Here is a 25,117-nt window from a genome sequence, read left to right on the forward strand (position 1 = left end):
ACTTTCTTGTCTTTTTTTTTTTTCGTCTGTGGATTAAGCTCCGGCGATCTACTCTCCGAGCCTTGTTCAGAGCGTCTTGGACTAGGTCGAGGAAAATTGACGGTCTATAAACGTTCGGTTTAGTCAGTTCCTCTCCAGATCATCATCACGCAGAGTTTCCTGTGTCGTGGAGACTGTCTGCAGGGGCTAGCCAATTTTGTGGGCCGTAGGTGACGTCTGTTCCGGAATCCGTGGCCTTACGACAAAGACCAGTGGTTAAAACACCATCAGTTATTTGTAGATGGGTAGAAATCCAGCGGACCGGTAGAGAAGCACAAAGGGAGTTGCCTCAGGACAGGAGCCGCCGATATTTCGAACGGAACCGTCTCTGTTCGAAATATCGGCGGCTCCTATCCTGAGGCAACCCCCTTCGTACACCAGTTATTTTAACTTGCGCATGCAAGAAGTTAAGAGTCACTGCTGCATAGCAATGGGTGAGCTTCGTAGAGGGATGGGAAAGGTTGAAATCGTGTATAAATCGTAGCAGGTTTTTTTTGGAGTATGGCCAGATCGTAAGTATGTCATCAAGATGGCGCTTCTAAAGAGTGGGTATTGGATCGCTTGCCTTCAAGAACTTTTCTTCTAACTCTCCCACGAATAAATTTACATAATCATGTGCCATTTTGGTGCCCATAGCCGTGCCGTTGATTTATAAGTATTATTGGACGTTGAATTCCAAGTTCTTGTGTTTCAGAATAAATTTTAGTAGCGTGGATAGGACACAGAGATCATACCGGGTTTCCGAATATATCGAAAAGGCGCAAATGCAGTCCGTGTGGGATATTAGTATTGAGGGCGGTGACGTCTAATGTAACTAAGAGGTTTGGACGAGACGGCTGACATTGGCTCAGTAATTTGAGAAAATGATTGGCATTCTTGATGTACGACGGTGCTGTGGGGATAGATTACATAGCTTGAAACATTTCCGGTTGTAGTTCCATTGCATGAAAGAATTGGGCGCCCAGGGTTTCCTGTTTTATGAATATTTGGGATCAAATAGAACCTGCGGGGTGCAGGATTTCGCATCGAGAAGATATTCGTACAGTGCCGCATCTGTGTTTTTTGAAGCTTTTAGGAATGTAACATTTTGAGGGATGTCCACGCAATTTCTTCCGTGGAATCGCAGCCAAGAACCTTGAAAATGCAGCACGTGCCAGTTGTCGGAGTCTGTCATCCATGCATTCCTGTTTATCCATTATAACAATTGCACCATCGGTCTGCTCTTTTTGTGATTAAGTCTTCACAGGCTTTAAGATTAGAAAGGCTGCGTTGCTGAGCATTTGTAAGGATTGGCTTTGTTTTGCTTTTCTTTAAATTCCGTGTTAGCGCCGCGAAGCGACCCTGACTATGAGTGGCGTGCAGACGTGGGCAGATGGAGAGAGGACAGCAGGAAGGAGAGGAGGATAGGGGGTTAGTATGCGTCCTGGGCCTACTTCAGGAGGAACCGTGCCGAGATTTGTTTTGCGGCACGAAGTATTGTTGTGCGCTGCGATGATATCATTTCGTACGGTCGCATGTTACAGAACGTGTGTCCTACAAACATAGACCAAGAACACGCGTATCTCTAGCCGCCCGTGCACTGAGCGTGCAAGAGGAACATACAGTCCAAGGCATGCAGGCTGTGACGGCTCAAGCCACTCTGCAAGCTGAATGCCTGTCGTTGTTGCGAACGCGATTCTCGCAAATATAACTGCAATGCTATTCACTCACGTACCTGGAATCGCTGGCGTTCGTAGGCACCAATGTTTGCAAGCTGTACGACTTGCTCTGCTGGCGGGAACCACGGCGCAGCCGACGTACACCAGCTTTCAAACGTATCAGCTACGACGACAGGCTCAAACCAAGATATCGAGATAATTTGTTGGAAAATGCCGCCGATCCGTCATCTTTGGCACGAGCTTTTTAACACACACCAGCACAAAAGCATTAGCCAATATGGCCGACGAAGTATCCAGTCTTGTCTGACGTCGTAGCAAATTTGCATATAGCCTATGCGCAGCTTTAATCAACAAAACAACTTTTTTCAAGCATCATTTTCGTTTTCAGCACTGCAAAATAGACCTCTACACGAGAACCGTCAGCATGACGTTGGTATACAGACTGAAACCGAAACAGATCGGAAGGGAAGGGCTGGGTTCCGCGAATGGACACTTGTTCGCTCCCTCCTATTGAAAGAAAAGTAGGACCGAAGGTCACATCCCTTTCAGGGATCATGGTAATCCCCTCACGACCATGGCTTTAGGGCGCGACCTTGTTCGCCTCTAGCTTCGAGCGTAGTTCAACTCCACCAAATTGGTGGCGCTGTCGGACACTATGACGTCATTTGTTTACAAACAGGGTGCGGTCTATTCTGTCAGCTGCACTTACGTCTCTGAACAAATTTGTCTATATAGACCTAAGTGTAACACAGTTGAGTTTTGTGTCAAGAGTTGAAAGAAGGTTTTCTTGCTTTGGACTCTTGAATACTTTGTGATCTACATAACAGATCCTCTTTTCTCTCGATGATTTGCAGAATCCAAAAGGAAAGGGCAGTATTAGGAAGAATTTCCCGCAAAGCACTACCGGTTTTTATGTCAGTTTACTCTTCTACCACGCTACAGAGAGCCCCGGGTGAGTATTTTTCATTCTAGTACTGTTAACAGAAAAGAGCATCGAAGAGTGACACTTAACAACCAGCTGTGCCAACACTAAAAACAGAAAGCACAAACATAAAAAGAAAGATAATTCAATGAAGCAGAACATGCCACGCAAAACATTTTCTTATGACGTGGTCTAACCAGTGCGGAATGCAAGTTGCAAAAACGCCATGAAAAGAAAGAAAGAAATAGAAAAGAGAACAAGATGTCGCCTATATAATAAAAGTTACAGTGACGCCAAATGCACGACAGCGACAGAGCTGTTTATTTGAGCTCGCCGTTCGCTACGTCCTCTCGATTGTGGTTTGGCAGCAAGACGTACACTTCCTATAGGACGGTCAATAATGCCGCATACGGTCTCCACTGCTGCTCCGCGCGACGAGAAGCCGCAACTATTCACATGCAATGACATGTGAACTAATGATATGTCTTTCGTGAATCAACAGTTTAAATTGAACGTATCATAGGGATAAACTGAACCAACTCGTCAATTGTCGTCGCACGTACTCGTTCACCAGTTCACGACCCTTCCCCGTTTCGCCGCGTTGTGTCGTTTCTCCTTTGTCCAGTTGACGATGTGGCAGCGTGGCCACCTATGTTCGTCGCTGTAAAGCTTTCAAAGCAGTGTTGAACGAATGCGCAGAAGCTGAGACAGCTAAGAGTCGGCTGAAGGCGGCGAGGGATGTGGGCCAACTGAACTGCAGAATTCTAAAGGAGAGCGTATTCAGGTGCAGTATGTTAACTTGTTTCTTTTCTTCATGAGGTAACGTGAGACGGTCACAAACCTGCATACGCTTGCCGCTTATCGCCTCATATGACAATGACCGACACGTGACTGTCAGATTTAGCGCAGTATTGATTGGATGGACACGGCGGCGAGTGTTCGACAATCAATTCAATTCAAATTTATCATATGGTATGCACATGTCGGTCACATGGCAGACGCGTTCAACACTGCACGTATGCATTACAACAGGAGACGACCAGCAAGAAAAAGAGCGTCTCTGGAGCGGATGCCCGTGTAAGAATATTCTGCGGCATGGCGATGCGAGGAAGTGTGCTTGGGCAGACGTCAGTCCCACGATCCTACGAGGTCTCAACTCCAAGCGGTGTTGTGCGTCGTACCAGCCGTCACCTGCAGACCGTGCCAGAGACAGGACAGGAACTAAGGACTCGCTCGGGCAGAGTAATCAGGCCTCCTGAGAGGTATCAATGTACATAGCCAGTCTGGAAAAAGGGGAGGTGTCGTATGAGCCGATAAAGAGGCTGACGACGATAGTGTGTTGAGGCGCGTGGACATTCTAGTCACGAGCCGAGGTTTGCTGTTCGGGGGAAATTTTGTTCGTTGTCACTTTTCGTCTGGATTCAGAGCAATAAAGGACTTCTCTGACAAGACATGTCGAACCATCGGACGGTACCCCGGAATGACGGGAACACTAAAATACCCACGCCTGTCCTGTGTGGCGAGTCAGAACTGAAGAAAGCTCTGAGCCCATGTGAATCCTCAATGGACTTCATCGCGCGCCCGGGAAGGCAACCAGTCTCTTGAAGAAGGAGAATGTCCACACCTGCCAACTTTGCCCAATCGACAACCTCCACTTGCTTGGCCTCCCTGCTAAACCCCCGGACGTTTAGGGTTGCACGACTGAACAGAGACATTAAAAAGATAGGAAATGCAGGGAATTTAACACTAGGACCCATCGTCGATTTGAGAGCCATCATGCATTTGGAAGCCGTCGGAGGACACACGCATACGTTTAGCGACAGAAGCAGGAAAATCGCTATCACCCACGTGCACTATCTTAGGGTCCTCATCAATCGCCAAGCGCTCGGTGTCTGAGGACGCAACACTGTCATCCTTGTCACCGATCGCTTCGGTAATCTGGGAGTTGCACCCTGCCACAATGCCACCAATAACAGCACTCGTGTGCTCAACTGGAGAAGCGTCTCTTACATCAAGAGCACCGCCACTGACTACTACAGCTGCAACACTATCTGGACTAGCAGGACTGGTAACGCGCTGACAGCAGAGACACCTGTAATGCTGTCACCGGCATCGGCACTGTCACCACTAACTACATCTCCACTAACATTATGACTGCATTCACTAACAGCGGAAGGCTCTTCCGCCACACTAATGGTATCGTGAGCCACTCCCGCTGGACATACCACCTCAGCCGTGACACTCTCGTCCGCGAGCGCCTGCACGGGAGGCGCTCCAACGGGAGCAGTTGGTAGCACACCGCCATCAGAAACACGGGATGCCCATGTCGTAGCCAAACATTCGGATACAGCATGATCCCCACCACAGCGCTTACACGAAGCATCGCACCTCTCATGCCCAAAATCACCACAGCGAGCACACATCGGGACCGCGCAGTCTTTTTTGAAGTGGGCCTCTGCGCAACATCGCGTACAAACTCGTTTTGATACCATCATAGTTCACGGTCAAAGGCTTGCCACGCACACGCTTACTACGCTTACCACGGCTCAGCTCTCAGACTTGCTGGAGGAATCGCTTTGCTAGTTAATGGTACAGAGCATGACCGTTAGTCCTGTATAATTATTCTTCATTAAGCCATCCATCACATTCAGAAAGATATCACAGACACTTCGCGATAGAAGACCATCGTTGGCATCGTCGTTCTCAACGCGCACCAGACAGCCCTCGCGCCACGCGAGCACGCTTGGCCAGCATAAGCAGTCGCAGTGACAGTAATAACCAACTGTTCTACTTAGAGTCACTAAATAAGCTACGCTTCTTTAGCTTATTTAGTGACTCTAGTTCTACTCATGTTCCACTCACTCTACTGTGTATGACGCCGTTCAACAGCGTCGCCATGTCCGCGTATATGCGAGCATTGCGTGTATTTCACCGAAGGGCTGCAAGGTTGTCCTCCTACATTCGTGTAAGAACTTCTGTCGCTGACACGGACCACATACACGTTTCTTTGGTGATTGTTCCAGCCTTGACTCCACCAGATGCGGAAGTAGCACATTTTATCCTCGGGACGACACCCTAGCGGTGGTCGGAAGCGGGAGAGCTCACTCGTTCGGAGGGATGGCGCTAGGCCTCCGTGCTGGAAGCAACGTACTGCGGCAGTTTAGGTATTGAGCGTGCTAAGAAAATTGAGTGTTATTCATCTGCCCCGCAAGGGAACATGTTGCGGATGCTAGGGAGCTCTCTGCTATAGATATGATAAGAAGGATCGAGAATCCAGTGTGATTTTCAGTTCACAATCAGCGTGTATTGCAATATAAAATGAAAAAATCAGGCGCACTTGCCGAACAGAAAAAAACCCAAAAAAAAACACTGAAAGAAAAACGGCAAAGCCAAGGCCACCCCTTTACCAAATGACTAGTATTTTGTTACCGCGCCTTCTGCCGCAATGATAGCGCAGCAATACGTCGTGGCAGCGACTCATATACGACTATATGCTCTTGCCATTAGAGTTGAACATATGCTTCAAGCAGTGTAACAGTTGAACTGTTTTGAGCGCAAGGGTTGTACTACCAATTGTACCCATACCAGTAGAGACGTTTGTACCCTTGCAGTCATTTGAGTATAGTTCTGGTTGTAACACAGTTCTACTCGAATGGGTAGAAATGTCCTAGAATTTCCTAGAATGAGGAACAGACGGTCATGAGCGACGAAGTCTTGTTCAGAAAATGGTCGTTTTCAGAGGAGGAGTAATACCACAGCCTTAATTTTCCTCCTCGAAAACACAGTCTCATCACTCTGGTAGTACCCGGAGGGTCGAAACCATAAAAATGAAACCAATCCCGAAACGAGAGCAATGAAGCAAGCTTACTGACGTTTTCCTTTCACTTGTGCACAATTGTGCACTTAAGAAAAGTGACAAAAGACATGATAACTCTCTCAGGAGATTCAGATTTCAGATTGATTTCACAAAAACAATCTGAAATCTGAAATTTGAATCTCCTTAGAGAGTTATCTAAGGAGTTATCTCTAAGGAGATACATCAGCCTTTCCATTTACTTTTGTTAGAGCAGTAAAGGATTATCTCTGTACTGCAGGATGGACGTCAAATACTCCAAAAAATCTGATGTCGACAACTGCTACATGAATGCAGAAGTACGCAGGGGAAGCTCGGTACAATGTACCTGTTCCAAGTCCGACACCGACAAGAATTCTGACATCCAAGGCCCTGTTCTTCTGAAGAAAGGAGATTATTCTTTGATGCAGTTTCATATGACTGGGACTGAAGGCAGGGTAAGTGCATAGATATATTCAGGTGCCGATCAATTTACATATTGTGCGCTACATCAACGTCAGTCCAATATCATTTCCGCACTGCCGATCCAGAATACCAGTAGCATTTACAACAATTGTGTCCAAAATATGCTCGTGAGGAAGGTTTGATCAAATGGCATAGACGCATTCGAGCTGGTGGCGAAATTCATTGAAGATGAAGCCTGAGCTCGCGCAAAGACAGATTGAGACAAAAGTCAACAAGCAATCCACAAAAACACGCACACACAAAAACAATAAGTGCCAGCGCCAGGGGTTGAACCTGGACCCCCTGATTCAGGATGGTACCTTTAGATACTTTGAGGTCAGCTATAGGCGCAGTGCACTTCGCCAGGGGGCAGCTCGACACTCTGCCTGCAGCGCCAGCCAGCAACAGAACTGTTCACAACTGGGTAGGTGAGCACATTTAGACCGGTATACCGGCTGCAATGGCTATAGTTTTATACGGTGGATTCGAGAAAATTGATATGTTATGGGACTTCTTCGGGAGTTCTAACTTGAAAAAAAAAGCATTAAGCTTGATGAGAGTGGTCATATGTGCAGTGTCCGTGAAACTCAGAACAAGATAAACGTTGGACCAGCCGTAACTACAATATACAGTACGTTGCGCACACTGATAAACATGGTTACGGCGTACGGGTCAGTCGGTGCTGCGTATATCCAATGTTCCGCTGATATTACGCAGCATTCCCCTACTTCTCCGTACTGCCAAGTTCTTCTGCGCCTTCAAAGCCGAGTCCCGCCATCGCATACCTTGGTCTCCTATGCGGCGCCGCTTATGTCTGCCCCCCGTGCACACATCTGTTCTTTGTCTTCCGAAAAAGAGCCATGCCTCAGCTGTTGTGGCATGCCAACTAACGCTGCGACATCTTCACTTCCTGCACGCGAATCGAACGGAGATTTACACTGACGGCTCGGTGGTATCCGATGGATCATCATCTGCTTTTTATATTCCTGAGTAGCCATACGAGCGCGGTTTCAAGCTGCTGCCCGCGCTGTCATCAACCGAAGCAGAAGCCTTTGCTAAGAGAGAAACTGATGTTCTGAGGCTGGAACAACATAGAAGGGACAGATACAAACAAAGCCTCAAATTGCCTAAGAAATCAACGATTAAAGATGAAAGTCACTGAAAAGGTTAGCTAGCTGTAGGGATCGAACCCACATCTTCTGGATTACCGGTCCAGGGCTCTACCAATTGAGCTAAGCTAACACGCCTCTCCAGCGACTTTCGGGGAGCGTCATCTGAGTCTTTGCTAAATTGTCGGCTCTGCGCTACATATCTTCGTGGACAACAAGAGTGTGGACTATTCTTTCGGATAGTCAGTCAGCCTTGGAGGTCCTGGCATCTTACTCGCGCAAAGTTCAACGGCAGAAATCAACGACATCTACACGGAGATCCTTTGCCTGCACGTCATACTGTCGTCTCTAGGCCACAGTGTGTGGTTCCAGTGAATTTAGGGCCACATTGGTATCTTGGGGAATGCCCTCGCCGATTCTGCTGCCATGTGTGCTCGTGCAGCTGGGCACTTCTGCCCTGCTTACTCTGTCTGTCTGCCTGGTAGCCATTCACCGATACTGCACAAATAGCTCTCAGGCCTTTTTCCAAGACGCTGTCAGGACGAACTATTTTCTGCGCTCGACTGACCCTACGATGGCCCACACACTGGTAGGCCACTACCACAGGGAGAAAGAGTCCCTGCTCCACTGGCTTCCACTGAATGTGGCGCGGACTGCACTGCGGAGAGCAGGAGCATGTCCTGCTCTCCGTGCATCTTTGCGACTGATTTGGTGCGCAGTTGAATACCCGAAACTTTGAAGCCTCAATTTCGGGACTTATTTTGGGCAGTTCCATTTGCAATATCGAGCGGATTTCTTGGTGGATCTGACTAAGTTCGCTATGCGCTCTCTAATTCTGTAAACAAAAGAAAAAAAAACGCTAGGTTGACTTGGGAAATTTTGAAGTTCAATTAGAGAAATTCAATATCTTTTAATTAAAATTAAATTAAAATATTTTTACAAAGTGACAAATTCAGTTGCCACACAAATGCCGTTTACTCCGTATTTTTTCGTCGCCCCGTTTTCTTATAAAGTCCCAATGACACGTTTTTTTAAACACCCTGTATATTGCTTTCAGTCTTTTCCCGTGCTGAATTTTTTTATGTTTTCAGCAATCTGAGAAATTGTGAATCACAGGAGAAGTTGCTTGCGGAGACTTGTCGTGCTTAGTTTGCGCTTTACTTGGTTTACCAAAATTGTATCATGTTGCTAGTACGCCATAGTTGACAGTACACCAAAGTTCAGGGAGCTCAGAACAGTTTTCCCCGATGGTAGTAGCGCATCGCAAAATTTTCCAAAGTTCAGCATCAGGCATGTGTTGCCATTCGGAAAATACTATCTCTATCTTCCCTGAAATAATTACTGCTCTTCTTGAAATTGAGCATGATATGCTTGCTTCACTAACAAACATTTTACCTTGTGGTTTGATTTTTTGAGTGACAGATACCCACCGGTGTCACCACAAGTGAAGGGGTGAAACTTCAGACACTTCCAGTTTCGTCATCAATGTTGCTCTGAAAGTTAAAACAAGGGGCAGAGCAACAGTATCTCCCGCTGAAACCTTTGTTGACATTTTTTAGTGTTGGGATCTGCGTTTTCCCTTGCCCCCACAGGCCTCCATGATTCAACCGCCTACCCAGTTGGAAACGGCCTTCACGGGATGGGGCGGTACCAGTACTCCCGAAACTTTAGTGCACAAAGGATTAGTAGAAACTCATGGTAACCTGCTCATTCTTCTACCGGAAGGACAGAGAAATGCTCTATAGCACATTCTCCAGCGAATTACTTGAAGTATGCCTAGTTGTGAAGCATTTCCGGCACTTCGTTGAAAGTCGGAGTTTGACAATCTACACAGACCACAAGCAACTAAACAACCCGTTTGTGTCATCTGGAAACAATTGCTCACTTCAGGAGATCCACCAGCTTTCCTGCATATAGGAGAGTAGTGATTGAGAAGTTACCCGTCATAAAGAACTCATTACGAGTTACGTTACCGTGTGAAAAATGTAACTAAGTTAATAACAAAGTTCTTCAGCATGAAATGTAACTCGCAGTTACTGAGTTATTTTAAAAAAGAACGAGTTACTTCCAAGTTACTTCAGACACGAAATAGCATTACGCAGGTGCAGCGCGCGTGAGCAGTTGAGTTAGACCTCGAGTTGCCTGCGAAGGAGTGCAACACGCTTAGATCGTTTTCGTTTATGTCCAACAATGGACCTCTCACTGTTTGTAAACAAATGACGTCATAGTGTTCGACAGCTCCACAAATTTGGTAGAGGTGAACAAGGTCGCACCCGAAAGCCACGGTCTTGAGGGGATGGCGATGGTCCCTGAAAGGGACGCGACATTCGGCCCTACTTTTCTTTCAATGGGAGGCAGCGAACAAGTTCCCGTTCGTGGAACCCAGCCCTCTCCTTCCGATTTGTTAAGGTTTCAGTCTGTCTACCAACGTCATGATGACGTTTCTCTGGTAGAGGTCTATTCGAACGCTTTGCATCTTACTCCCTGTGCGCACACAATGGTTCAGCTTCATTTCAATGGCAGTGGTTCTTACTTCCTGACTAAAATACTGTCATTGATTGAATATCACGTTTTATAGGAAAAAATGCCATGAAGGAACCGTTGAGAAAGCAAGAATATATGTGGACGTGAGTGAAAAGCGAATTAAAAGTAACTTACACAAAGTAACAAAAAGTAACAGTTATCTGAAAAGAAACGAATTCCTCTGAAAGTTACCACGGCGCAGAAGTAACGAGTTAAGTTACAAGTTACCAAAAAAGGGACTTAGTTACAGTAACGAGTTACCTCGAACTCTGAGTAGTATACGGTTGTGCGCGGTTATCAAGCGTGCCTTTGCAAATTTGTTAGGTCCAGTTAACGGGCGCAACAGCTGCGCGACTCCTCCCGGCGGGGAAAGATTACGTGCGCCTGCGCTTCCAAGCCGCGCCACCAGCTTTCAGCCCATTTCAGCGCCCTTTTTTTTCTTTCTCACATCACCGTAACTATGATCAGCTGAGCATGCCGCGACTTGTCACATTTCCACATAGAAAGGATATACTTTTTATTGAAGAAGGCATTAATCGACACTAATGCATGCAAGGAATAGCCATCTACAAAAAGTACATGTCAAGATTTATGGATTAAAGACAATGATGCTGGGAATTGTGCCAACTGCAATGCCAATCAGGTGAAAAACCTTAACGATTTGAAAAAGAAAGACAATACGTATTCAATAAGGGATAATATTTTTTAAACACTAACGGTTTCAATCAATACATATAACCACCCCCAACTGTCACCTGTGCGCCACCTAGCGCGGCGTCGGTCGTCGCGAGCTGACCCCTGTGAGCACAGCGAGCTGCTATGTTTCCATAAAAAGGATATAGTTTTTATTAATGAAAGAATTCATCAATCCCACCGCATGCAAGTATAATAGACATACCTTGAGTCAATGACCCGGAGCACCCATATCAAAGCGCTATGTTAATAAGGAAGAAAATCAAAACTAGCAGTCATTACTCTATATCAAGGGGCATAACTTATAATTGAAGAAGGTATTCTTAATCAGTATGATGACAATCAAAATTACGGCTTTTATTATAACACGCCTGAGCTTCCTGTACGTAACCTCCATCACACCAATGACATTTTCCCCAGCCAACACAAGCGAAGCACAAACATTAATCTAATTCAACCAGTATGATAGAGATACATGTAGCAATATGCAAGATCTTAGTGTTATTATTGGAATCATGACCAACAATAGTCGTGATATCAAACAGACATTTTTCGCAGCGTAGACATGCAAAGAATACACATTACTCTATTTCAACCAATATATCACCAATAGATGTAAGAAAATAATTATTCTCTGTTTGCATAATTTGAATCTATCATATGAGGAGCAGAATAGAGGAACATGAACCAATGTCATAAACATGCCAATAGTCAACGTTACCGCTTCAAGTTTATTTCATAAAATAACAGATGACTTCCAACTTTTTTATTATAACCGACCGTGAAATGTAAGCAAAATAAATTTCTACATGCAGCGGCCTGAGCTAGATCAGCCGCGCAGAAACAACACGATGCAAGTATTAGTCTCTAAACTTGCAACCTGAAATGCAAATTAATGTAAACGTTCACTTTGTTTTGCATAGAGGAACCAAACAATCATCACACGGAACTCAGAAATACAAGCATGCTAGAACCGATTTCCCCTATTTCAAATATGCATTTTCAGATATCTCTTCCTGTATACGTATAGCTAGTTGAGGCTGTCCCAACGCACAGATTATTCCACTCAAGATCTTTATGTATAAGCATTTTTAATGAATATCAGTGATGCTCGGGAAGCGTGCATATGTCAGTCGACTGAGCAAGCAAGTTAATACAGCACAATATTTTTTTTGCAACAGGGACGTGGCACACTTAATTGAATCATTTCTAAGCAATCGATATCAATATTCAGTGCAAAGCACCATGGAAACCGTGGAAAAGTTGCTCTACGAAGGAAACATATCTTTTCCGTTCACCTACAGGATCGCTATGTGCCGTGTGTCTTGTTGGTGGAACCCGTTTTTTCGTGTTTTCCCTATCTTTCTTCTTTCTCTCTCTCTCTGTGACAACTTGCCACCTCGTTCTGTGTCCTAAAATTAATTTTGAGAATACGTGGATAGCTTTGTTCTGAAACTTACATCATTCGCTAGAGCATTCATTTGGGTATGTTTCCCTATATAGCAACATATTTTGAGGAGATCCTATCGGCCATAAAAAAACAGAAAAGAAAGAAAAAGAAAATGTCAAACCACCCAAAAATGTCCATTTTTGCCATGGTGAGGGAAGAGCTAGACAATATTTATCAATTGATAGTGCATCCCTTTGCTGGAAGTAGGCTTGTAATTCTGAGTCGTGCACATCATTCAGTCACCCTCTTTTCGTAAACTCGATAGCTTTTAGCGATACTGGGTCGTTCATAGTCTCTTCTTGTTCCTTGATTTTTGTTTGTTAGTGGCACGTTTTGAATTGGCGAAAAGTAATGAGCTTGCGTGCTGTCTGGGGTTTTTCCTGTTTTTATTTTTCTCAGACGCTTTCAGACATATGTTGGCACAGTTCCCTTAGAAGTCGGCCCAGGACGCACATTCCCCGTCAGTCGTGACGTTGCCCACCTCTGTGAGGCCGACAACGGCGAGCCCTTTCACCACCAGCACCACCACCACCCACCGAAGCGTTTGCGAAGCGAAACGTTTGCGTCTCTAATGTCGCCATATTTCTTGTAGATTATCTTGTAGTCATATTCGGCCAGTAGGAGTCTCCACCTCTCAATACGCGCTGCCGCGATTACCAATGCCTTATGCGTATAGCACTAAGTAAGATTGTGAGAGAATAGCGATCTGTAACAAGGCTGAACGGTCGCCCTAAAAGTTACTGACGCAAGCGTTTCACGCCGAAGATTGGACCATGATATTTCCTTTCAATTTCTGAATAGTTTTTCTGTCGGTGTCAGGGTTCGCGACGCGACTACGCGTTTTTCTACCTCGTCTGTGAGGACCGCACCTAACCAAACGCTGGAATCATCGCATGTCCGCGCATGCTTACTGGCGTCATACAATTCTAACGTCTGAACTACATAGTAATTCTTTTTCCCTCAAATTTTTGTCTATACAATGGTCATACATGGTCATACAGTGGTCGAAGCAGTGTTGCTACATCTGGCAAAAACTGTAAGTAAAAGTGTGGGTCATAGAGCATGCGAACAAACTAGTCAATATGAGAGCCAGGGAGCCTTGCACAACTTAGGTTTATTGCCGGCTACTGTCAAGGGCTGTCCGACCTACTCGATGTCCCAGCATGGACTATCTTTCAAGAATGCTCCTGTGCCAGCACACTTCCCCGCGTGCTGTGTCTCATCTGATGGCGATCGGGCTTCCCGGTCACCGTTACACCTCGCACCTCAAGTTCGTTAGCATGCCGGCAGAGGCATCTAACGTATGACACGAAGACCAGCCCCATCCGTTGCACAGGATTTTCCACCTTTTCTGCGTAGGAGAAAGCTTACAGCTGGCAAATGAGATTGGCAGCTCCCGCCATCTGGTGTGTAAATATATAATGCATAAAGCATACTTGTGTCCTCTAGCTGAAGGGGGTTCAATGGGCCCTATGATATCCGAATTGACACACTGGAATGCCTCTCCGGACATGTTAAGGGAGTAATCGGTACTCTGTGAGTCTTGCGTCTGTCCGCTCTAAGCTGACATCCATGACAGTTCAAACAGTTCTGCCTAACGTGTGTCTCCGACCCAGGCCAATAGAAACTGTACTTAATACGAGCTGTTGTCTTACGAGCGCCGAAGTGACCACCCCATGGTGAGTCGTGAGCTAGCTGCAGTACCTCGTTGCGTGTGCACTGCGGTAGGACAAGTTGTCTCACAGGCCTACCCAAAACTTTGTCCTTGTGATACAGAAGCCCCTTATCTAGATACATTCCGCCTTTGTTCTTCATCCTCACGTGCTTTAGCCAGCGAGGGGTCCATATTCTGCGCCGCGGCTAAATCCGGAACTTCAGCCAGCTCGCTACCCGCTCCTTCTGTGGTCTTTATCCCAAAGTTGAGACGCTGAGCATTTAAACCTCCTCCAAACGTGTCGTAGTTTTGCCTTGATCCGTTTCTGGGTCATGTTGTCCCTAAAGCCTCCTAGCCAAGCCTCCCTAAAGCCTCCTGCATCCAAGTATCAGCATAATCTAACCCTTGGGCCAGATAATAGTAGTATTGGATCAGCTCAAGTATCCGGAAACTCACACAGTCATCTGGACGCCATTAATTAGCAATTAGAGCAATTTGGGACCCCCCACAGTAATTAGGATCATTCAGTGAGTCATTACACTACTTGGGGAGCATCTAAGTTGTGTCCAGACCACTGTGAGTTTCCCGCTACTTGATCTTATAAAAAATAAAAAATAGGTAGAAAATAAAATAAATAGAGATAGAGTGGAGAGAAGGAGCTTAGTTGAATATCAACGACGCCATCTTGAAGAAAGCGGTACGGAACGGCCGCTGACCATCGCCGGGCGACGGAGCACAGAGGTAGGCTGCAAAGCATCTTGCAGTTCCGGACATCCTGTGACGTCAGCTGCGACGTCATCATGACATGTCTGGGCAGGTTAGGACAGCTCTGGACATGCGAGGAGAAAACACTCGTAATACAGAGACTGGGAGACAGTAAATATGCTAACCATCAATAGCTAACAACAAAAAGAATTAGTTACACAACAAATGAGCCCACCGCAACAGGAGCGCAGAACAATGCGACTGCTTCATCCGACAGCCAGGCAGAGAACTGACTCGTAATGGTTTTTTCTCCTGTATAAAGCCCAGCAGCTGCAGCCCCTAGCGTTTACTTTCTTAACTAATCTCATGACAAAATTATTAAGAATCACGTCAGCGCTACTCCCGTTCCCAAGGCAGAAGAAGATTGACGGGGATGCCCAGACAACAGCAACCAGCACCCGACGTGCACGGGCATAAAAATCGCAAACAAAGCAAAAGTTGGCGAAAGAATTTGTTACACAACAAATCAACCCACCACAACAGGAGCGCAGACCGATGCAACTGCTCCGTCCGACAGCCAGGCAGAAACTGAGCGAGCGCAGGGAGTGCGGAGCAACCGAGCGCACGTCTGCTCTCCGCGATAGCCAGCGAGCAACTGACTGGGGCGACGCGACGCGGCCGCTATGCATGCGCGCGCTCTTAGCGCCCTCTGTGGCGACCACCTGCGAGAGGCTAAGAGAGAAGAGCATTCCTGCGCCCCCTTCTTGTGTTGCTCATTGGTCGTGACGTCATCCCATTGTCCCAAGGCTACACCGTTTTTTTTTTCACACGGTCGACACAACTGGACAAGGTCTATCTGCAATGAAGCCAAGGCATGACGTCATCATGCACCTGCGTGGCTCAAGGACGCGTACGCTCTAGACACGGGACCTATTATTTATTGAATCACTATCCCAATGTTATTTCCTTTATTCTTCTATAACGATTGCATAGGAAACTATTGCAAATTCCAAAGTCTTACTAAACGAGACTTGCAAAAGAACAAAATATCCTAACACGTAACTCCATCAATTGCTAATAAGAGGACTAGGCACTCAACAAATCAACACAGAGTACGGGTAACAAGGAGCGCAGAACGATGCGTCTACTCCATCCGACAGCCAGGCACGGAACTGAATCTTAATGCTTTTTCTCCTCTATAAAGTCATGCATCTGTCCCTCTTGCGGTTGATTTCTGAACTAATTTAATCGCAAAATTATTAAGAATAGCGCTATTCCCATTCAGGGCAGCACTATCGACATCGTCAAGACAAGAATGTTCCTTGTCAAAAAAGAAAAAAATACAAAGCGTCAACAAAGGAAAGCATGCATGTCGGGGCATGTCAGGACACGTCAGGACAAATCGTACGACTGCTGGGCAACAGAGGAAAACAAACACTTGAACAGAGTGAAAAAGACACTCACCATCATTTTTCATGTTCACCGTATTCCCTCATTGTAAATCCGTTTGTCACAAAATCCACCACAATCGTCACACACCATTCACCAGTGACTAACCACACATCCGCACCCCATCAGAGGCGGACGGAACCCCACTGAAGCTACGCTCTTCCACTGACGGCCAACGCAATTGCTAGGAGCAGAATTATGGTGTCCACACCTGCCAGTGTCCAAAAAAGAAGTGAATCCTTGCGCCCCCTGCAGGCCGTTCTCATTGGTCTTGACGTCATCCTATTGTCTCAGGGCTACACTGTTTTTTCCACTAATGCTCCTCTAGACAAGGTCAACCTGAAACAATAGTGTCGCGGTATGACGTCATCATGCAGGTGCGTGGCTCAAGGACGCCTATGCTGTAGACAGGGGACCTGTTATTTATTGAATCACTATCCCAAGATTATTTCCTTTATTCTACTATAATGATTGCATAGGGAACTATTGCAGGAAAACACCATACATGAGAGGTGATTGTAGGAATTGAGCATTTCATTCCCAAAGTCTTACTAAATTAGACTTGCAAAAGAACAAAATATCCTAACACCTTCAATGCCTACATACAACGAGCTAATCGAGACATGTCCATCCCTTCCGAGAGCCAGGCAGGAAACTGAATAATGTCGCTTTTTTCCTCGACTGGATAAAGCCATGCACCTGTCCCCCTTGCGGTTACTCTCTGAACTAAATGAATCGCAAAATTATTAAGAATAGCACTACTCCCATTCAAGGCAGCACTATCGTCCAGAATGTTCCTTGTCAAAAAGAAAAAAAAAATACTTGTAGAAGGAAAACATGACAGAACAGGTCAGTATGTGTCAACGCATGCTTGTCAGACAACAAGGGGGAAAAAAGCAAAGAGCACTTGAACAAAGGAGAAAACCAACATCAAACTATTTGTAAGCACACGCACTCCTCTTATTCAAAAACAGTGCTCATCATAAATCCGTCCAGGACAATACACACCATTTTTCTATTGCTACACTTTTTTCCAGTAACGGTCAATGCTTTGCTACAGACTGCGTGACGTCATCACATCCTGTCTGAAGAAGACAGTGGCAAAGACAAAGACTCCTATTATTTATTAAATCGCAAGATTATTTCCTTTGTCCGATTCTTAATGACGTTCACTTTTACAATAAAATTCAACAAAAAAGCACCGTGCATATTAGCGATTTTCACCCCAAAGGCTCATCATGGTCATTAGGATCACAACACCAGTAAACTACCACTGCTCTTTTAAAATAATAAGTGAGACCACTTAACATCATCACCAGACTTATGTAATACACGACCCTTTCTATGCTCGTATACTCATTGTCTGAGGCTACACCTGCGAGCAAAAAGGCGCGAAAGCCGGGGGCAAAGTTCCATTCGCGCACGACAAAGCACAAGACAGAACGCCTTTACGGGAACATGATGGCATTCCCACCATATTAATGATTTTCTATCTTGCAGTTTAGAACAACTACTACTACAAGACTATAATTTTAGGAGTCTATTAAAATTCTACTTTCTATGGAAACTATAATTGCCCTATTACTTGGATTCCTATTAATGAAGCGCTCCAATTTTTTCTCTCTTCCCATTTCAGCCTTCAGATTGACATCCAAAATGATTAATTTACACTGAGGGTACCGCCCTTCAGGAATTCCTATCCTGCGCTCACATACCAGCGTTTCTGCACGGATACCTATAACAGCTTACTTCTTCAACATACCGAGCTCCTAACAACATCTAACAAACAAGCAGAGAAACCCGCTTCTCAGCTTTACCATGTGACTTTCTTCTTCACAAAAGCAGTCATTGAGGAAAGAGCAGCAAAAATTGTGCGCACTTGTGCTTGTCTTCAAAAAACTGAAGCATACGCTGATAAACTAAGAAAAAGACACTCATGTCTGGTATCAGATAATGCTACATACACAGCCGCATTGTCCCTTCGTAAAGAAAGCACAGGACAAGGGCACACAAATTCCTTTAAGCGAGAAGGAAAAAGGCTTAAGACGGAGCGCTCAGGAATAATAGCAGAGTCACCAGACATCGCTACGCGGCTAACACAAGATAACAACAACAAGATAATAGCGGCGGGTAAAATTGCAACACTGCTAAACAAGCCCGAACATGCCATGATGACGTCGCAAACCAGGAAAAAAAGCACGCGCGCGCACACAGCAGCTCAGGAATGCACAAGGAGAGGTGCTTTATTGGAATATCTCCTCCACGCTCACAACCAGCATTTCTGCACAAATACTTATAACTGCATACAGCTTACTCCATCGACATATCGAGTAAAGTGAATACTGACACTCAACAACACATAACAAAAAACAAACAAATTCCATTCTCATGAACTCTCCTCTGCCGAGCGGCTTTCTCCTGATCTACCTGGATGCTGACTTTTTCCCCTCACCTACAGTCCGAGTAAAAGCAGTGAAAGAAGAAAAGAACCGCGAAAAATTACACGCATTTGTGTCACAGGACAGGGATACACAAATTTCCTTAAGTGAGCAGGGAAAAGGCTTAAGTCGTACCGATCAGGAATAATCGGAGAATCACCGCTTATCGCTATGCGGCTAGCATAACATGACACCAACAAGATATTAGCGTTTTTGCGTTTTGCAAGTCTCATTTAGTAAGACTTTGGAATTCGCAATAGTTTCCTATGCAATCGTTATAGAAGAATAAAAGAAATAATCTTGGGATAGTGATTCAATAAACAATAGGACTCGTGTCTAGAGCGTACGCGTCCTTGAGCCACGCAGGTGTATGATGACGTCATGCCTTGGCTTCATTGCAGATAGACCATGTCCAGTTGTGTCGACCGTGTGAAAAAAAAAACGATGTAGCCTTGGGACAATGGGATGACGTCACGACCAATGAGCAATGCAAGAAGGGGGCGCAGGAATGCTCTTCTCTCTTAGCCTCTCGCAGGTGGTCGCCGCAGAGGGCGCTAAGAGCGCGGGCATGCGTAGCGGCCGCGTCGCGTCGCCCCAGTCAGTTGCTCGCTGGCTGTCGCGGAGAGCAGACGTGCGCTCAGTTGCTCTTCACTCCCTGCGCTCGCTCAGTTTCTGCCTGGCTGTCGGACGGAGCAGTCGCATCGGTCTGCGCTCCTGTTGTGGTGGGTTGATTTGTTGTGTAACAAATTCTTTCGCCAACTTTGTCCCCGCTTTGATTGCGATTTTTATGCCCGTGCACGTCGGGTGCTGGTTGCTGTTGTCCGGGCATCCCCGTCAATCTTCTTCTGCCTTGGGAACGGGAGTAGCGCTGGGGTGATTCTTAATAATTTTGTCATGGGATTAGTTGAGAAAGTAACCGCTAGGGGGTGCACCTGCGGGGCTTTATACAGGAGAAAAAACCATTACGAGTCAGTTCTCTGCCTGGCTGTCGGATGGAGCAGTCGCATTGTTCTGCGCTCCTGTTGCGGTGGGCTCATTTGTTGTGTAACTAATTCTTTTTGTTGTTAGCTATTGATGGTTAGCATATTTACTCTTGCTTTCCCAGTCTCTGTATTACGAGTGTTTTCTCCTCGCATGTCCAGAGCTGTCCTAACCTGCCCAGACATGTCATGATGGCATCACAGCTGACGTCACAGGATGTCCGGAACTGCAAGACGCTTTGCAGCCTGCCTCTGTGCTCCGTCGCCCGGCGATGGTCAGCGGCCGTTCCGTACCGCTTTCTTCAAGATGGCGTCGTTGATCTTCAACTAAACTCCTTCTCTCCACTCTATCTCTATTTTATTTTCCACCTATTTTTTATTTTTTATAAGCTCAAGTAGCCAGAGACTCACAGTGGTCTGGACACATCTTAGATGCTCCCCAGTTAGTGTAATGACTCACTGAATGATCCTACCCCGACAACACGTATCGTTTTGGGGACGTCCCAAACAGATCCCAACGTCGCTGGCTCGATTGAGGGATCCGTAGGGATGCCTTCAGAACTTATACTTGCTACGTCGAGCAACGAGGTCCGAAAAACGTCCCCATGGGAGCATGTCAGAGACCTCTGTACGAGTGGAGGGGGAACTGATTCACGGCAATGAGAGGAGGAGGGCGAGACTGCTGACTGCGCGGTTCAATTTTCAACGGTCTTCTTGCGATCGCATGTGCTCCAGCGAGGCCTTGTCAATGTTGCTGCCAACGGCGTTATGTCAATGAATTGTAAGTATACTTTTGATGTGTTATTCGGAATCGAGAGTGAAGCTTGCTGTTAGTTTGAAAGCATGCAAAGCGTTGTAATGCTCAAACGCGTTTTTCTTCGTTTAACTTCGGTTTAGGAACATCGTGAGCTACTCCTCGATCAAAGTGTGTTCATCATGAGACGCAGCAAAGGAACATCAAGGCGAACACTTCATCGTCATGTGAGCCAAGCTGTAGCGGGAAGTTTTTGCGTGATAAACTGAAGGAGCATCATATGACTGTCGCAACGATGGTGACGCTGGCAGTGAAACGCGTTCGATGTTTGTGGGCCAGTCAAGCGAACCGCTTTCGATGTTGGTGAACACTCCTAGTGATCATGACCCACGTCCCGTGTTGGCAGATCAAAGTCTTGGCGACCACGGGAGCAGTGATGTGGATGAGGTTCGTGACATTGACGGTGCGAACTTGACTGAATCGCGGCCTTCCCACCCGGAGGAAGCACTTCCAAAACTGACTGCAATTTTCGTACCTGAATCATCATGTGTGCTTCAATATGTGGCTACCTACACTTTTTACGTTTTACAAGTCAGTATTTTTTCACCTTTCACCTTTTTTTTTTCCTTTCATGTGTTGTACATGCAGATAAGAGCACAGTGCTTGGAACTTTGATCCATTTGAGATTATCTCATTGTCTTATTGGAACCTGCCATCGCCTAAGTACCATCATTTATTCACACTCACACACTGTTGCGATACCTGGTCGCCGCATCTCATCAACATGCTCAGGCGAAGTCAGAGTCTTTTTCATTGGAGTTTGTCTTAGTGTTTGAATGCCAGGGTATTATGAAAGGTCGTATTTTCTGTTTGTTTTTACAGATTGTTCTCTGGGTACCCTGTAGTGTGTTGCAGTCTTTGGTGCCATGATATTTTTATGGTCATTTTTATTCAACACGGATATCACAAAGTTCATGTGACATAGAGAAAGGAACACTCTCTAGCCAGTTCTTTCATAAGGTGATATGCCCAGCGATTAATTTTTAGGTAATTATAGGTTATGTTTTAAGCTTTCTCTTTTTACTGTGCTGCATGTTTGATAGACATTTTGGAGCATCTCACTTCCAGCAGTGCAATCTGTTATTGTAAGGCTGAGTTGAGTAAGGTAAGTTGAGACTTGACTGAGAAAGTACTTGTACAACAAGACAAGACAAAAGTACAACAACAGGAAGGCCACAACAAAGCTGATCTGTGATATACAGTTTATTACTGTGGATTGCTCTTGATGCTGTGATATTGTGATTTACTGTTATGCCAAGTGCTTCAATTCTGCATGCAAATGATGGATGTAGAATTACACTTGCGAGTCTCAATAGTACGAATAAACTAGTTCTTTTCTGAACTCCCTGATTCAAATTTTCAATCGTCGTTGTGCAAGCGCATTTAGTATTGAGTGTGCATTTTTTGTAACGGGGCCAAGCAACGCAGAAAAATGGAGGGGGTAGGAGAGGAGGAGCGCCCTTCGGGCACATCCCATTTGTGTACCATGCTAATCCCAAAGAAAGCCCCATGGGACCTGCCAGATACGTCCCAGAGGCATATCCGGGTGTGCCATTGTTACGTGACAGGGATCATTTTGGGCTGTATTTCGGATGTTATAGGGATATCGTCGTCTTCCCCAAGTGACGTCTTAGAGATGTTTCTCGGACCTGCTTGTGTTGTCGGGGTAATTACTGTGGGGGTCCCAAATTGCTTTAATTGCTAATTAATGACGTCCAGATGACTGTGTGAGTTTCCGGATACTTGAGCTGATCCAATACTACTGATAATTAGCAATATTCTCTTCACTTATCCTCCTGCCGGAGTTTCCAGGTGCACTCCGTCGTCCTTCCGAGTCATCATACTGCGTTAACCGTTCGGAGATTTTGAAGGCATCAAACCACTCATCTCCTTTCAAAGAGACATACTTTAACGCATCCCCACTGATAGTAGCCTTCAACTAGTCCGCCACCAGCAACTGAGTCAACTTCTCCATAGTCTTAACACCCCTAGGCTCAAAATAGTGACTAAGATAACTGCCCTAAACGCCTAGAAAACTGCTTCAATGTCTCCGTAGCCTATTTGCTAACACTGAAAAACCTCTTGCGATATCATTCGGCGATAACCTCAGTTCTTTGAGTACAACTGTCTTTAGAGAGGTAAACGTAAACTCTCCCGAATCGAGCCTCGAGCACATTATATCTCCTCTCACTAGCAATAGCAGGGTACATCAAATGGGCCCTAATGCCCTCAGGCAGCGCATACTTCTCAAACACTGTTTCCACCGTATCGAACCACACTGGGGCTTCTACGTCTGCAGGAAACTTAGGAATGGACCCCTGAAGCATTTTTGAAAAACATAGCAACGCATCGTCAGCGCTCCTCTCACGAAGTGAGCTCAAGTCGAGCCGAAGTGATCTCACCGACTACTCGTGCGGCAGCTGCTGCCCTCAACTCCTCAAGCCTCACTTGCAGCCTGAGCTGCTCAGTTCTCTCCCGCTCAATTGCTAATCGTAAATCACTGCTCTCAGTCTCCGTATCACTCCCGCTTCGATTACCTCGAGCAACATTAGCGTTATCCTCTCCTTCCGTATTCGCACTCCTAGTCTTTCGGCCCGGCATTACCGCATACGTGTGTCAGTTCCCGACAACAGACAGCATGAAGAGACCCACCTCGACAACTACTCCACCATGGAAACCTCCGCAGTGCCCGGCGATGATCCGGTGAACTCCTGTAGCAGCACAGCGTATAGAACCATTCAGGGATACTCCTCAATTCCCAGCAGACAGAAGTGACACCAGTAGGCTGCAAAGTTTGATCAGGCTGGCCCTAGATGATCGTGTCGGCTGCGCCAGTAAAAGTGTGGGTCATAGAGCCTGCGAACAAACTAGTCAATATGATAGGCAGGGAGCCTTGCACAACTTCGCTTTATTGCCGGCTACTGTCAAGTGCTGTCCGAGCTGCTCGATGTCCCAGCACGGACTGTCTTTCCAGAATGCTTCGTGTTCCAGCACACTTCCCCGCGTGCTGTGTCTCATCTGATGGCGATCGGGCTTTTGGGTCACCGTTACAAACTACATAAAAATTAACAAGTCCCTGAAATAGTTTAGTCACATTGCTAGGCGAAGGTGCATGCTCAACAGCATATACTCTTCGCGGGACAAGGTGCGACCCGTTCCCATTCAATGTATATCCCAAATATAGCACATCAGTCACAAAAAAGGTACACTTGTCAGCATGAAAAGATATATTATGACTCTGCAGGCGTGAAAGAACAAGCTTATCATTTTCGACACATTCCTCATAGGGCGTTCCTCCAACTAGCACATCATCAACGTAACAGGATACATAACAGAGTCCTCCTAAAATCTTATCCATGACCGCTTGAAATATATATCATATGCGTGAACCCCGCGAGTCCTAAATGTGTTGTCGCCGTCAACATTTTTCTTGATGATTCATCGAGTTGTTGTTGCAGATGAGCAGATCTTAAGTCCAGTAAGGTGAAAATTTTACGCCCCACAATGTTATCATAAGTTATCATATTATCTATCAAAATGTTTGGATTTACGGATACACTGTAGTCACCAGCGTCGCTCACGATGGCAATTGTCTCGCGACGTAAAACCCAGAATTACTATTATTATTACTATGTACTGTAGTCACCGCAGATGTGCATCCCACCACCTTGCCTTTGAACAGTTCAAATGGGAGTTGCGCGCTCACTGCTATTTACAGGCTTGAAAATACCTTGTGCCACCACATTTTCCGGTTCATTTTAAACTTTTTCTCTTAGGGAGAAAGGAACTATCCGGTGTCAGAAAAAAAAACTGCCTGTTAATTTCGCTTTAGTACAAGCTTAGCGTCGTAACCCTTATAGTAACATTTATAGTGCCTGTTTCATGTCTGGAAACAGAAAGAAAAGAGAGTTTCAAGCCAGAGAGTCGAATCGAACCTGAATCCGAACCGAAAATTGTTATTAACCGCTATTTTTGCCCGAACCGGAACTGAAAGGAACCGAAACAGTCGACGCCATCTTGGAGCTGAACCGGAACTGGGCCGTTAAAAAATACCGGTAATCGGTTCAAATAACGGTTCGTGCGGAACTAAGAGCGAAACTTTGCATGTTGTTCCTGAACATAAAAACTAGTTTTTTCGTCCTTTTTTTTCTTTTATTAGCTTCTTAGCCTTCCTGTTCGAAAAAGTCGTGCCCTGCAGGAATGCTCCGGAATTTCTGGAGTCGCGAAATTAACTACGACTACTGACTTGTAATCAATAATTTCAATGACTTAACTGACTTAGGCTAATGTAGCAGTCTCGGTTGACTGTTATATTCCTGCCGAGATTCTTCGAAGAACCCGCGGGTGGGTTAGTTAACCACCGCGACATGAGCTACGTGCTGCGAC

At 45.8% G+C, this 25,117-nt stretch overlaps 1 protein-coding gene, 1 long non-coding RNA gene and 1 other non-coding gene across 5 annotated transcripts in view; 1 reads left to right on the plus strand and 2 right to left on the minus strand.

The window, feature by feature from the left end:
- The window catches only part of LOC135366418 (uncharacterized), a 113,180-nt gene that overhangs the window by 14,762 nt on the left and 73,301 nt on the right, over positions 1–25,117 (plus strand). For all 3 annotated transcript variants that reach the window (XR_010414151.1, XM_064599105.1, XM_064599106.1), the window contains exons 2-3: positions 2,552–2,649; positions 6,714–6,909. Coding sequence is in view for 2 of the 3 variants with exons in the window: in XM_064599105.1 (XP_064455175.1) it covers positions 2,552–2,649; positions 6,714–6,909 (294 nt within the window). In the remaining variant the exon portion in view is untranslated. The remainder of the gene's footprint in view (positions 1–2,551; positions 2,650–6,713; positions 6,910–25,117) is intronic.
- Positions 8,086–8,158, minus strand: Trnat-ggu (transfer RNA threonine (anticodon GGU)). Its single transcript has one exon. It is a non-coding gene; the product is annotated as a tRNA-Thr (tRNA).
- On the minus strand, positions 13,788–23,739 carry LOC135366420 (uncharacterized). Its single transcript, XR_010414153.1, has 2 exons — positions 23,384–23,739; positions 13,788–15,174 (listed from the first exon to the last, which is right to left on the minus strand). It is a non-coding gene; the product is annotated as an uncharacterized LOC135366420 (long non-coding RNA).

Source organism: Ornithodoros turicata, chromosome 8 (genome assembly GCF_037126465.1).
Source record: "Ornithodoros turicata isolate Travis chromosome 8, ASM3712646v1, whole genome shotgun sequence".
Lineage (NCBI taxonomy): Eukaryota > Metazoa > Arthropoda > Arachnida > Ixodida > Argasidae > Ornithodoros > Ornithodoros turicata.